Source organism: Stegodyphus dumicola, chromosome 2 (assembly GCF_044657685.1).
Source record: "Stegodyphus dumicola isolate Sdum_Otavi_A_Nest chromosome 2, ASM4465768v1".
Lineage (NCBI taxonomy): Eukaryota > Metazoa > Arthropoda > Arachnida > Araneae > Eresidae > Stegodyphus > Stegodyphus dumicola.
This window is the reverse complement of record NC_140769.1, coordinates 230,053,942-230,068,973: the sequence shown is the minus strand read 5'-3', so window position 1 is coordinate 230,068,973 and position 15,032 is coordinate 230,053,942. Positions and strand designations below refer to the sequence as shown.

At 33.9% G+C, this 15,032-nt stretch overlaps 1 protein-coding gene across 2 annotated transcripts in view; it reads left to right on the top strand.

The window, feature by feature from the left end:
- Positions 1-706: 706 nt before the first annotated feature.
- LOC118192788 (patatin-like phospholipase domain-containing protein 4) overlaps positions 707-15,032 on the top strand; it is a 103,323-nt gene continuing 88,997 nt past the window's right edge. The window contains exon 1 of one of the 2 annotated variants that reach the window (XM_085811873.1): positions 707-911. Coding sequence is in view for 1 of the 2 variants with exons in the window: in XM_085811872.1 (XP_085667998.1) it covers positions 3,448-3,631 (184 nt within the window). In the remaining variant the exon portion in view is untranslated. Of the gene's footprint in view, positions 912-3,303; positions 3,632-15,032 lie in introns of those variants that run through there. The other variant, XM_085811872.1, reaches the window with a different exon arrangement.

Genomic DNA, 15,032 nt, shown 5'->3' with positions numbered 1-15,032 from the left:
TTCAAAGAAGCTTACGTTATGTGTTTATCACGCAAGGGAAATTTCTTCCTTAAGGTCAAATCATGATAAGTACACTCCCCAAGTAGCACGGCAACGTCGTGACAACGTTGCAAACTCGTCACACCCGCGCGCCTTCTCGCGTCTCTCAGATTTTCATACTCACTTTCTTAGTTAGTCAGCATGACGCGGCATCTAAGTTATGATAAAGAAATGGAAAGGTAGAAAAATATGCTAGAAACCATTTCAGCAGATGATGAATCGTTTAGCGAAGTGGAGGAAGAATTAATAGATGAAGATCATAATTCATCAACAGACATCATAATTCATCAACAGACAGTGTTACAGACACTGAATTAGATAGTGAATTAGAAAATCAATCAATATCAATTATGCACAACGATAATAAAATTGATGAAACCACTGGAGTACTAAAAAAGCCGGAGATTATTTCATTTTATAATCTAACCAAAGGAGCAGTAGATGTTGTAGATGAAATGGAATCAGTATATTCTACAGCTAGATTATCGAAACCGTGAACTATGGTAATTTTTTTCTCTATTTTAAATGTTGTAATAATTACTGCACGAATAATCTTACTTTCTACAAAAGAACCACCAACTCAGTTTAGAAACAGGCGTTCTTTTCTCAAATCATTAGGACTGAAGTTAGTAGAAGATTACTCAAATCAACGGCAGCAATAAATCATGCTCTCTTTGAAACTAAAAGGAAAAATAATTTCACCAGATTGCAGCATGAAACCACCATCTAAAAAGATGAAAAAATTTTTAAAGAAGATGCACTGAGTGCCCTAAAATCAAGGACAGAAAGACACGGTTTCTGTGCGAGAAATGTAATATCAGTATTTGTATGGAGCATATGTGTTAAAGCTGTCAGAGGTGTACAAAATAATTGTAAGTTAATACTTCATTTATTATATTCTTTAAAAATATCCTAAAGTTTGTTGTTTTTTTATGTAAATCCACATTTATACTTATATTAATATTATTAAAGCAATTTAAAACGTGTTAATTGCTTTCGGGTATGACATACCCAGCGACGTCTTTATTACGTCTTTGCAGATGAGGTTTATGTTGAATAGACATTGTTATTGCGTCTTTCTCAGGTTATATTTTGGTTGTGAAAGCATCGTATCACGACGTCTTAACGACGCCTAAATGTTCGCAGAATTCTACCTTTTTGCAACAGTTGTGAAAACGTCGTTATTATGTCCTCTGTTACATAATGAATTATGCAGAAAAATAAGCTTCATAATTAATTTATTTTTCTTCTTTTTTTAAAATTTTGTATTCCTTGTATTTTTCTAAAGTTTAAATATTTTATCATTTCCTGAAAACCAGAAGATAATACAATTTTTCTCTTTAGACTAAATAATTAATAATAGCCTTAATTTTTCAGTACTTTAAGCTATTTTATTTAATTTCTCTTTAAACTAAATATGCATAATTAATAATAGTCTTTTTATTTTCAGTATTTTAAACTATACTTTTTAAATAACTTAAATTCTAAGTGACGATTATTTAAGATTTCATCATTTTTTCCCTTAATCCTTTAAGCAAGGGCAGACAAGGCAGTACCAGTACAGTCCCTGTTGAGCCAAATCTTAGAGACAATGAAAATTGCCCCTGTCATAATAAATTAGGAAGCGTAAGGTAACATAATCAGTATTTTACCTGAACTCAAGTATAAATTTATTCCCGTTTCATAGTAAAAATTATAAACATTAACTTCTATACCTCCAAGCTATGCAAATGAAATACTGTATAAAGTAGTTAATAAATGTGACAAAAATATTTCATACAAAAATGTATCTAAATCTAATAACCAAAAAAAAATTCCCATATTTATATCTAAAATGAAATAATAACCTAACAAACAACATAAATGATAGCACTATTTAAGAAAAAACATGAACTAGTAGTGTTTGAAAGTATAAATAGCAGAAGGAATGTAATAGAACTAAAATTTCCAATTAATAAAAAATTATTTGTGTTTTTTAAATAGTAAGCAATTAAAAGTGCAGTAATTATGGATTGCAGTATTTACTAGTAATGCTGATGTTTCTTAACACCATTTCTTTCCATCACATATAAATGTATTTACTTATTTTTAGTTTCTACATTTTAGAATAGTGGTAGATTGCAATGATCATTTCATGCACTTTTTATAATCAATAACTTTCCTTTTGATACTGCACAGAAATAATTTAAATAATATTGTATACGATGGTAAGCTAAGTACGTTAAAGTAAGCTCTTCGTTAAATAGCACACGATGAAACTTTTTGTCCCTATTTGTTATGAATTTCTTTGTTTTCACAAGCACATAAAATATAAGCGAAGAAAATAGAATATACTTAAATTTAATAAAAACTAAAACCTAATTTCCAACATTCATTTATTGAAATAATCTAATAGACATACGTAACGGCAATATTTTAAAAAAGGCGAATTAACACAGTGTTTGGAAAAATAGATACCAAACGACAAGTAATAAAACTGCAATTTGCAATCAATAAAAAAACTGCGCCACTGCAGAGACATGAGGAATTTTTTTGGAAGCAGGAGACTTGAAAAATGAGCAATGCCATCGCTGGGACTACGGATCTTTCGGATACGCATCGAGCGTGCTGACCACTATACTACGAAGACATGCTAAGAAGGCGAGAGAAATACCTTACACTGTAATTTTATATCTAAAAATTTATTTATAGGTGTAAAATTTAAAATAATAATGCACAGAGCATAGCATAAACCTAATAAACCTTTTTTTTTTTTTTTCCCTTGCAAAATTTTTTTTCGCATTCTTACAGTACATTATAGGCAAAAATGTGAGGGGGGAAGCTCATGGAGAAAATAATTCTCTTAAAAGGGGTCGATGAAAGAAAAAGAATCCCTGGTCTAGAAGATCAATTACAGGGAGTTGCTGCCTAATTAGTTATTATTAGTTAAAAAGTTAGAGTAAAATACATTAAAAAATGATTTTCAAAAAGCAATAGCTATGTAGACGAACCTGTGCATAAGGAACAGGTAAGTTCTAACGAATTTTTATTTAGGCTCCAACTACGTGCTATAGAATTGGTGAATTTAAAGCATTTGTAACGGTAAATGACTGTTTAAGCGTCCATTTGACTACAAATGCTGATTTCTGTTACAAGCAGAAGTCAGGTTCACTATCAATAGAATTAAGTTCAGTTTATTACTACCCATGCGCAGAATTTCGTCATTCATGACGTCAAGTCTTTCATTTTTGGCGAAACTCCAGCTGATCGCGCGGTTTACTGCCTCGATGCGAAAGAACGGTAACCTCATTCTGAGCGCAACAAAGCATAGGTGTTCTGTCAGCTCAGAGCTTGTATCGCGTTTGTTGAGCTTAGTTCGGTGTACTTTTTTGTGTTATATCGGGAATCCGCTGTGAACGGTTTCCAACGATGTCCAAAGTGGATGTAGACCAAATGAATTTGTCTCTAAATGGCTGCGGCTATCTAGGAATTTACCACATTGGAGTATGCGGCTGCATCAAGAAATATTACCCTCAAGCTCTAAGAAAAAAAATATCTGGAGGTTCTGTTGGTGCCTTGGTTGCATGTGCTTTCATGTGTGATGTTCCTCTTGGTACGTAAATCAAAATTTTATATTTTATTCATATATATTTAAAATTTAATCTATGTAAACATATCTCATAACATAAATGAAGATTTTCTTTATAGTGGAATAATTTGAGTTATATGTTAATAATATTTGTACTATTATTTAAGCTAAAAATTGATCCAGTTTAGGGTGTTAGTAAATATCTAGTTATTGTACGAATTATTGAAAATTACTTTAAAGTAATTTGTAACCACTGAAGTATTATTTAACTAATCAAAACATATGCGTGATCGCAGTGCTGTCCTACGTCTGAAGTTCTTCAGATTTCAAAAATAAATTTTTATTTAATTTTTCTGTTTTTAATCGTGTTTGCAAAATTTACGAAATATTTACGGATTTTTGGACATATATTTTAAGATTACTGTAGCTTTGAAGTAAATACTGATTTGTATTTCCCGGTTAAAGGCGCATAGAGACGGTTATGAGAAGCAGTAATTTCTCAAATTGAATATTTTGCGCCCAGTTCTTAAAATGTTTCCGAAATAAGATCAAAAACTGAGAATTTGTGAGATTGGTTTAGCTTTTATCGAGATTGGAAAATATGTTACCGATATTTTTAAAAATGTAAGAACTATAATTTTGTACTTCGAAGTGAGTTTGTAAACATTGTAAAATGAATATCAATATGTTCTTAATTTCCATCCCCGTTCTAAGTGAAGCCATATGAAAAATTTGCTGTGTTTTGTAAACAGTTAAACATTTCATTTCCTTTCTTTTCAATCAATTTTCATAAATTAAAATTAATTTTCACTTGCAGTATTTATTTACATAAATTTATGTACGTACATAATTAAATATGGATATCTGTAATATCGCAAAAACATGTAATAAATTTTAAAAGAATGTAAGGAAGGAGAGAATAAGGAGTCGTGTTGCATTGTAGACCATATAATACTTGTATTAATTTATAGAGGTTGTCTCATCACGAGTCTACTATAATTACTGGACCTAGTAATGGCAATAATCTTTTAATTATAGTTGAGTATGGAATGCAATCTATATAAGAAACTAACTATCTCTGAGTATGCTAATATCTTGGAACGAAAAATATGCGATATTGTAGAATATTCAAAGTGAACAACTAGGTTCGTTGAAATATTCCACATAAAAGTCTAAACTTGGTAACAATGTCCAGTAAAGTTTTGGAAAGTAAAATCAGTTTCAGACGACAAGTCGACCCGTAAAAGTTTGAAACTGCAAAATGGAATAAAACAACTGTAATTACATTGAACTTCAGGTATTTGTAGACATTATGAAATGACCTTGAAATTATTATTATTATTATTATTTTTTTTTCGATTTTCTTTCATAAGAGTTTTCACACTGCTTATGGTTGACAATTTGTACGAAAATTATAATAATTATATATATAATAATCTTTTTTGTAGCCTGGAGAAGAACAAATAGATATTCCATTTCTAGCCACGTGCTTTTCAGGGGCGTAGCTAGAGGGGGGCAAGGGGGGCATCTGTTCTCGGGCGCAGAATCCAAGGGGCGCCGAACTGATGTTACGACATTTTAGAATTAAATTTTTTGCATCCTTGGCAAGCAGTAGGGGGCGCGAAATCTTCAGTTGTCTCTGGGCGCTGAAAACCCTAGCTACGACTCTGCTCTTCAATATTTGTTTCGTAGCACTTGATACAGTCAGCATGGAATATTCTGGCCGTCAAAGAACCAATATCACGAACTGATGTGACTGATTCGGTTCTTGATATATCGATTTCCTGTTTGATTCACGACAAACATCTGTTTCCTCTTTGATTTAGTCCTCCACGAAGGCATCCCTCCCTTTAAGCAGATAGCCCTCGTGTAATTAAATAAAAAAAATCCTCTTTGATTCACGACAAATACGTTTGCCCAGAGTAGTCATATCACTTGGAAGATCACCAATGATGTCAGTTTCTTTCGTTACTAACTATTCCTTTGTGGCTACTAGTTTTTTTTTTTACTGTATGGTTTATAAGATATTTCTCCCGCTTTCTTATCGTGCCTTCTTATCGTGCCTTCGTGGCGTAGTGGTCAGCACAATGAGCCGGTATTTCAGAGTTCCGTGGTTCGATTCCTGGCGAAGGTGTTGCTAATTTCTCATCTCTTCTGCTTCCGATTAACCTAATGTCTCCAAGTTAAAAAAAACTACAACAGTAGGACTGCATAATAATAAATGCTTCACATATTTGTCTTCCATTGCTATTCCGCGTAAAATTTTTGTAACAACGAAAATATTTTTAGCTCACCATCCATTCGTAATTTAAAAGCTGCTCAAAGGAGCTAACCACACTTGTGTTCCATTATAGTTTAATTTGTAATAGGATGTTAACAATGTTTCTTGATTTATTGAGATAAAAGAATTTAAAAAAAAGTGCGTAATCTCATACGACAAATGATATAATTTTGATATTAAAGTATATTAAATTTATCAAAAGAATTTTAATGTGGGATATTTAAAATGTTATAAGTTTTCATTTGTAAAAGATATTGAAATTCGTTGAGTCGATACTGAAATTTTGAAAGTTCGGCCTATGATTGGCACAATGAAAACGGTAGTTCGTGCCCTGCTACCTGCATGCGATATTTATAATTTCATCATGTATAACAGAATTTGAATTAGTTTTCTGTAGAAAATCTTTCACGGAAGCATTTCTTTTAAGGTAGATAGCCTTTGCTTGTTTTGCCAAAATCCATTTACCTACCAACTTTGCTGATTCAGTTAACTTTCTAATCTGATATTTAAAGTTTAGGCCATTATATTTGACTTCAGGATTAAAATTTAGTTTGTTTAGAAACAGAATTTGTGCGAGCAAATTTGCATCAGACTTCTGATTCTTCGTATCGCTATCTTGAGGTGCTCTGATCAAAATTAAATTTGTTTAACACTTTTTCATAAGGCATACGAAAGCTCTCTGGCTAAAGTAGAGGTCTCCATGAATACTTTTAAGCGAAATTGGCTCATATTCACATTACATGTGGAAAAAAACCAGAAAAATACTCAAGAAATTAAATCGCACAGTTTGATTAATGCAATATATTTTAAAATCATAGTTCCTTGTTAATTACTTACGAAATTGTAAGTGTCTTCAGAAATATTTGATATTTACATTATAATAAGTTTAAAAGAGGTAATCCCAATGTACTAAGTGTTTTCGTGATAAATAACCTTACTCTACCAAACCATTATGATAGATTTCAAGGCTTTCAAATATTCAGTGCTTACGTCGTTTTCACCGCACTATTTGGTAAATGGGTGTTCGCGCAATCCCTAATAAAGCGAGCTGTTTCGTGGTAGATAAAAGAAATCATAGGAAAATCTTTTTTTTTTTTTTTTCTCATTTTCGAAGATCAATAAATTCGAATTAGATTTTTGAAGATTCAGTCACTAATTACAAATTTTAAAATAATCATTTTAATAGAAGAAACTACAACAAATAGAAGATAGTCTTTCAACATGCATTTAATTAGTTTGCGTTTATTAAAGCGGCATGTACTTCTGTTTCGTTCCATTTTGTATCAGGATATTACCAATCTTTTTCTTGCTGTACTGCGATCTTGGGATGAGAGTCATGTTTTCTTGAAAGAATACTTTGTTATGTCATATCTCACTTGTCTGACAGTAACATCAGAACAAGCCCATGAAATACATCTGTACAGACATTACGTTATTTCGAAGCAAGAGAAAAGAAAAATGAGCAATGCCTTCGCCGGGACTCGAACCATGTACCTCTCGAATAAGCGCCTAGTGTACTGACCGCTACACCGCGAAGGCATGCTAAGAAGGCGGGAGGAATATCTTATACATCGTGACAAAGAGTGCAAGATTGCGCTTTCTTGAAGGAATTCTTCCTGAAAATGAGAATTTTGTGGATTTCTACTCCAACGTTGGAATTTCAAAATTGCCTTCCAGTGTTTCAGATATGTCAGGCATCCAAAGTATGAGGCCGTGGATAATGCTAAGCAGCTGACGCAAATCGTTTTTGTTCTGTGGTTTTCTGTGCTGTTTGCTGAAACGGATATAGTTGGAATTTCCATTGCTTGTCGTTAAGAAATTTGTTTTAACAGTGATAGTAAATGGTACTCAAACGTCATTATATTTCTTATTGTTAGACTCATGCTACTTTCATTTCAACACACCTAAATGATCACCATTCAGTTCTCTGTAAGTGAAACCAGAACCGTTTAGCAGAACTGAGTGACCATTTGAAGGGAAAGCGCTGTTTCGCATGAGATGATATTTAGAGCACTTATTTGCTTGCTCATCAAACTCGACTGTTTTGACCGAATTCAGCATCCTCGAGAAATGTGGCAGAAGGTTATAAATGCGGGGGGAAAGGGAGAGATTATATTAAAATGACGATATTCTTTTAATTTTTTGCGAATAAATGGTTTGTCATATGTTAAAATGCTTTTGTTCTCTGTTTTCTCAGGCATCGTATTTTGAAATCTTATTTGTATGCTGTGTTTGTGATACAAGGGGAGACCGAAAAGTAAGGTGATTGATGTCATAATAATAACTGTATTATATATTTACATATAAATGCACCACTGTCCTTCAAATTAGTTCCCGCCGTCTACAATACACTTCTGACAACGTTCATACAGGTTCTGGAAACTTTTGAAAAAGTCCTCATTTGAGACTGTGTTAAGTTCCTTGGTCCCTTTAGTGCCAATTTCAGTCGTGGAAAAAGGAAAATGTCTACTGACACAAGATCAAGAGAATAAGTAGTGTGAAATAACTCCGTAACCTTTCGCTGCGCGAGATCACCAATTTTCAAGCATTTCAGACATCCAAGTTGCTTTTACCACGGAACTTTTAACACAATCCCAAAGGAGGACTTTTTCAAACGTTTCCAGAACTCGTATGAACGTTGTCAGAAGTGTATTTATTGTAGACGGCGGGAACTACTTTGAAGGACAGTGATGCATTTATACGTAAATATATAATACAGTTATTATTATGATATCAGTCCTTTACTTTTTGGTCTCACCTTGTATATTATGCTGTTGATTGGAAATCTAGACTAAACCATGTAGCATCAGTATCTAAAACCTCCGGCTGTTCACCAGATAGATGTTATGATTCTTTTCTCATAATTGTTGATATCTTCAGTGCTTGTTGGTAACCGAAAATCCGGAATGCAGTTTGTGCGTAAAATTGTGTCCTGCTGAGAAATCTCAGCAATCTGCGCAGGTTTCTGGACTTAACTTCGCCGAGTGTCTTGACGTGAATTCATAAAGTACGAGGTATGTCCATAAGTAGTAGCCATTTGATAATAATAATTGAAAAAAAATTAATTCAATTTTTACCTTCGGCTATTACTTTACGTTAAGTGCCCGTGACTTTCAAGCACTCATCGGACGGCGAGATAGGTTATATACTCTAATACTATATGCAGGTTATATACTCTAATACTATATGGCAACTCGTTGTGAAATGCTACGGTTTGCTAGAATTCTTCTCAATAGAGCGTTTTCGGTTAGAAAACTGATCACTATGGCCCAGACTTCACTTTTAGTAATAACCATCTTTTTTAAAAATTGTAGTAGTTATGAAGTGGATCGCAGTCAGTTTGAATGAACTGGCAGTTGATGTGTATGACCAAGTTCCGGAAAACTTGTCTTCTGACGTTAAATAAACAATGCCATGAGTGCCTATGTGGAATATTAAACGAAGATATGCATTTAAAAAAAAAGTTTTTATAGAACTGGCTTTTTGTTTCTTTATATATTTGGAACGGTTTCATTTATCAAGGTAAAAAAATCATTTTCTTGTTGATATTTCGCTAATGAATCAGTATGTACATTGTTACACACAATATGCAAGCTTAAAAGTTTTTACCACAAGTATGCAAAATTTATCGAAAGTTTTGGGTGTTTTTGCTTCTCGAAAATAATTTATCAGTAAAACAACCTTAACTCTCCCACCATTCGTTTCAATTATATACGTATATTTCGAAAGGGAACTCGGAGTCTATTAATACCACATTATTCATTCCTTCCTTGAACATCACCAACATTTATTAAAAATTCGTTCATCCTTGGCATTTTAAGCTCTGCCGTCTTCCGATTACACTTACGCTCAATGAAGATATTATTAATTTTTTTCCCGTTATTATTTTCTACTAAATAATGATTCTCATCTCGTTAGCATGCAGTCCGAAATCCATCTTGTGGCTTTTGTGGTTTATATTTATGATAGCCTATTCTTTTGAAGAAGATTTGTTTCTTTTTCTTTTTGTTTGTTTGTTTAAAGAGCCGGTTCTCCAAAAAGCCTTCGGCCTTTGCTTTTTTTTTTTTTTTTACATGCAAAGGAGACATGTGCGGTTCGAACTTTGACCTGACCGTACTTGAACGTTTAAGGGTGGGTATGGGAGTTAGTTGAACTCTTATCCTCATCGTTATTTAGAGTTAGAACACATCGTGTAGTTGAAAAAGAAAACTCTTGTTGGTAGCTGCAAACTTTACATAACGATAGGTTTGTAGGTGTACTTTAAAACGTGCATTGCCATGATTGCTTTTAGTCAAATGTAATTTACTGATGCAAGTTTCTTAGAAATGCACTCAAACACGTTTATAAGGAAATTAGAGAAGCAGTGCCAAAACATTCGTTATACAAATCTCTAAAAAAATATAGCTTGATGCAGTAAAAAACTGCTGTTTGGACATCTCATATTACAATGTAATACCTCAAAGAAAAGTTTAGCTTTAAAACATTTAAAAAAAAAAAAAAAAAGCATTAAAATATCCTTGCTTGAAGATGCACGCTATCTTAATGTTAATGAGACGCTTTGAAATCGCTGAGTTTGTTAATTAAAAATCCGTTACAAAATATGAAATAGATAATAAAACAGATACCAAATTTTGGCTTCCAGAAGCCCATACTCGAGTGGAGGACTGCGTTATTCAAAATTGGATGTCTCTAGGTACTGCAGTTTTTTCACATTGCGAGAAATATACATGCACTCATGCAGATTCTTCATTATTTAACATCTTTAAATATAATGCAGTGCTCTAATATTTGGTAGCAAGAATTTGAAAAGTGATTCAGACTTTTAAACGCAAAATGCCGAAACGAAATTAATAGCCCTTCTGAGCTAACGCGCCTTTGGGCTAATAAATAAACAAAAAGAAAAACCAAAGTACAATATTTTCCTATTCTTCAATAAAAATGGTGTATATTATTGCCAGTTCGTAAAATTAAATTTTTACAATTACATAACATTAAAACTGAAAAATAATTTAAATTTTAAAATTTCTAGTGTTTGTTGTCGTATTTCTTTTATATCGACCATTTTCCATTAGGAAGCCCTGCCTCCGGGTATTTTGTCTTACGTCATAAAAAACAAGCAAGCAGTTAACAGAGGAGGAGTATTCTGTTGCAAATTTTGGTTAATTAAACGTATATATTGTAAAGTTATTCGGTTTTTTGAAGGAGGTGACGCGAAAAATGTGCAATGCCTTCGCCGGGACTCGAACTCTGAACCTCTCGAAATATGCCTCAAATTGTAATGGTGGCGGGTTATCGTCTACCGCGTTTTAGTTCGGGTACCACTGTGGAGTCATTAGTTTTTTTTTTTTTTTTTTTGAAGCAGGAGACGGGGAAAATGTTAAGTGCCCTCGCCGGGACTCGAACCCTGGACCTTTCGAGTACGCGTCGCATATGCTTTTAATTATACCACGAAGGTATGCGGAAAGAAGGGGGAGAAAACCTTATAATATAAATATAATACACACATGGCGAAAATAAAAGCAGAGATTCTGTACCGAATTACGCAATTTATGGCATCCGAAGCATCTTTCATTAATCAGCTATTACCGCATTACTTATATTACATATGTTAGGAATTAAAACATATCAAATTTTCTTAATGGGCATTATCAAAAATGAAATAATAAGTTTAATTATAAATTTTATTTTCGATTTTAAATCTTTCATATTTTTAAATAATGCAATTATAATTTGAAATATAACCAAACATCTTAAGTTACGCGGAATGGCAGCACCTATGCGCCAGTCCACTTGGAACAATTCATTTTTTATTACGGACGTCATTTTCCGGGAGGAACAATAAAAGTCACAGTAACGGTAACTTACAGCCATAAATTTGAAAAGATTTTGTAAATGACATTTCTGATATCAATAAAAGTTGCGGCACCAACCGACTTTTTGGAAGGTGAGGAGATATTAGTACATATTTCGCGAATATATTTATCTCATATTTTACCTAACATATAAAGCGGACTCTAGTATTTATTGATTTAATGATATAAAGTATTTTAGTTGCTCATTCAACATAAAGATTGTTTCAGAGTTGGCAGTAGTCTTATAACAGATGGCGAACGCAGAGAAGTTTTCGTCCTTGTTTGTAACTGTAATCCCCCATGTGTGACTGATCTGCCATGCCAGCTTCCCGTTACCATTTCTGAAACATAATACTTTTATGAACGATATTACTAAAAATAAAATAAATTCTCTAGATAAAGCTTTTTCCGGAGGTTTGACTGTTTACATATACTATGTCTCCCGGTGCACGTAACCTAAAGCGTGGATATATAAGGTATGGAAATTGTAAATATATCAAAATTCCTCATTGGTATTTTAGTTTGCTGAATCATGTTTATGATAATCCAGCATAAAACGTAGGAAACTATTTTTTCTACCATTGAATGCCGCCAGCTGTAGAATGTAAACTTTACCATCCTACCTAAAAATTGGGTATAGGTTAAAAAGAAAAACCCATTTTGTACTTTTTTCTGGAAAAATCCAGAAGTTGAACAAAAGTTGATTTCTGTTGGTTTTTAATCGTAATGGTGAGCATTAATAGATCTTTGTATATCCGCAATATTTGGTTCATTAACAAGCATTTACCCCCACAATAACCGCAGTTCCGGACATGGCCGGCGCTAGGCATTTTGCCGCCCGGTGCAATCTCTACAATTTCTAATTTCTGCTGTCCGGTGACTCCCTAAATTCTGAAAATATTTTCTGGCTCTGAATTATGTTGCTCACTGTCTCCCTTAAATTTAAACCAATCTTTCCATTCCTGATTTCTAAAAATTTTTCCGCCCTGTGGAGTCTCACAAGTTGCATCGTTTCTAACGCCGGCCTTGGTTCCGGAAGGCCCCGAAATTACCAAGGCCCCTGAAGATTAAATCATTTTCATACATTTACTGAAATATGCACAATACGTAACAAAAATTACATTGCGATTTTTTGGCAGAAAGGAAAAGTGACTGGCAACGGCCGAAGCCTACTATATATAATAAATATAAGTAAAAATTAATGAAAATAAATGAAATTTCTCACTGAAATAGTACTTTAAATTCTTGAAAGCAAAACTGTCGATCACCAGGTCATAACAAATGAGCTGATGGCAGTTCCCTGTTGGGTATATGTCCAGTGGCAACTGTCATTTTTTCTGTTATATGTTTTGTTCGGGAATGTGTTAATGCTTAATTGCTTTTCTTTTGAAGAGCAGGAGAGGTTTTGGGTTACTGTCAGTAGCCTTAAATCTCTTTCATATCAGAGGCCCACCAGCGGCCGAGCGGTAAAGTTGCCGAACACTGGTAGTTCGGTCCGAGGTTCGAATACTACGAACGGGCTGGCTGCATGAGCGTTTTCGTGGGTTTTCCCATGTGCAACGTGTACACAAGCCAGTTGCCTTAGACAGTCCTCCACAAAGGCATTACTCCCCTTAAGCAGATAGCCCTTGAGGCTTTGCCATAATCACATAAACTAAACCAAACTTTTCACATCGAAGTCGCCCAAAACGCTCGACCATTCAGACAGCGGCAGGTTGCCCAAACGCCTGAATCATTTTCTACCTGGTGCTTTCCTCCATTACGTTATAGTGCATGGCTCATTGCTTTCGAGAGTTGTTAAGTGACTTGCCAATCATTCTTTTGGAGACTAAAAGTATTTCTGTTATTTGAATGCACCTTTCTTTCCTTTGTGTTTAGCCTCAGTGTTTAGCTGTTGGTTGCAATCCTGTTCTAAGGGGAAACTGCACACAGCGCTGAAAGCGTATGAAAATCCCAAGAGGAAAGTAGTCGCTTCACTTAAGTAGATTATTGTTAGAGCATTCTACTTGGCATGGGGGCATGAATTCCTTTCGAACCAAAAAAAAAGTGTATATATGAGCAATTTCAGATTTTTGAGTGAAACACATTTTGGCCTCTACCCACGCGAAAGAGGTATGTGTGTGATTATGGCAAAGCCTCGAGGGCTATCTGCCTAAGGGGAGGGATGCCTTCGTAGAGGACTTTGTAAGGGAAACTGGCTCGTTTACACGTTATACATGAGAAAAACCACGAAAACGCCCATGCAGCTAGCCCGTTCGCGGGATTCGAACCTCGGATCGAACGACCAGCCTTCAGCGACTTTACCGCTCGGCCGCTGGCGGGCCCGCGAAAGAGTTAAATAAGAGAAAGCGTAGGGGAAAGCTATGGAGGATTGCTAATATACAAATATATTACTTAAGTGCTTACAATTTTAGTTTTCAAAAAGGTGGTAATAAATTATGTAATAATCTGAATATGCTATAGAAAATGTAATTTTAAAGGGGACTTCGATTGGGGGCACATATTACAACATGCCGGTGCCAAAAAATTACACAAACCATAAATAGCTAGCTTCAAGTGTTGCTATTCGGCTGTGTTCCAAATTTAATCAGTCTAAAGCTGCTTAACGAACCGAGTACGTTATAGGCAATAAATACACTTTCTAATAATCCTGTATTTAATTTTGTAATACCATATCTAACTGGCTTAACGTAAAACACATGTAATTTAGAATATAATCAATTGACATAATTTATCACTTGCAGCACTATTTTAATAAGAAAAATATTTCTGACGTCTTTTACACACACACACACACACACACACACACATATATATATATATAACTTAAGAAAGGGGAACAAACTAAAAAGGACCTGTGTGGTCAAAAATTTTGCGCATTGAGCTGCAAAATTAGAAAACAAGGTAAAAAGAAAACTCTTCATGCTATTGGTTTAAAGCAAATGTGATACTGTGGTTCCCGTGAATAATTTTAACACAAAGTTGTAAGTAAGTGTTGCCATACGAAAATTTCGAAATTTCACAATAATCATTTTCTCGAACGTATACCATCAAATAACAATATCTGAAATTGCATTTCGACTGGTTGAGCGAATAGGCTGCTAGGAGTTCATATATTGGTGCAGTTTTTTTTACGACTATCCTGTATGTATGGTACTTCTCAAGTGATAAAGCACTTTTATTTTTCAAGAAATATTGTCAAAAATTTAAGTGCAGTAAACTAAAATCATAAAACATGGCTTTTTTCTATTTTTTTTTTCAAAGTAAAATATTCATCTCAAAAAAATTATAT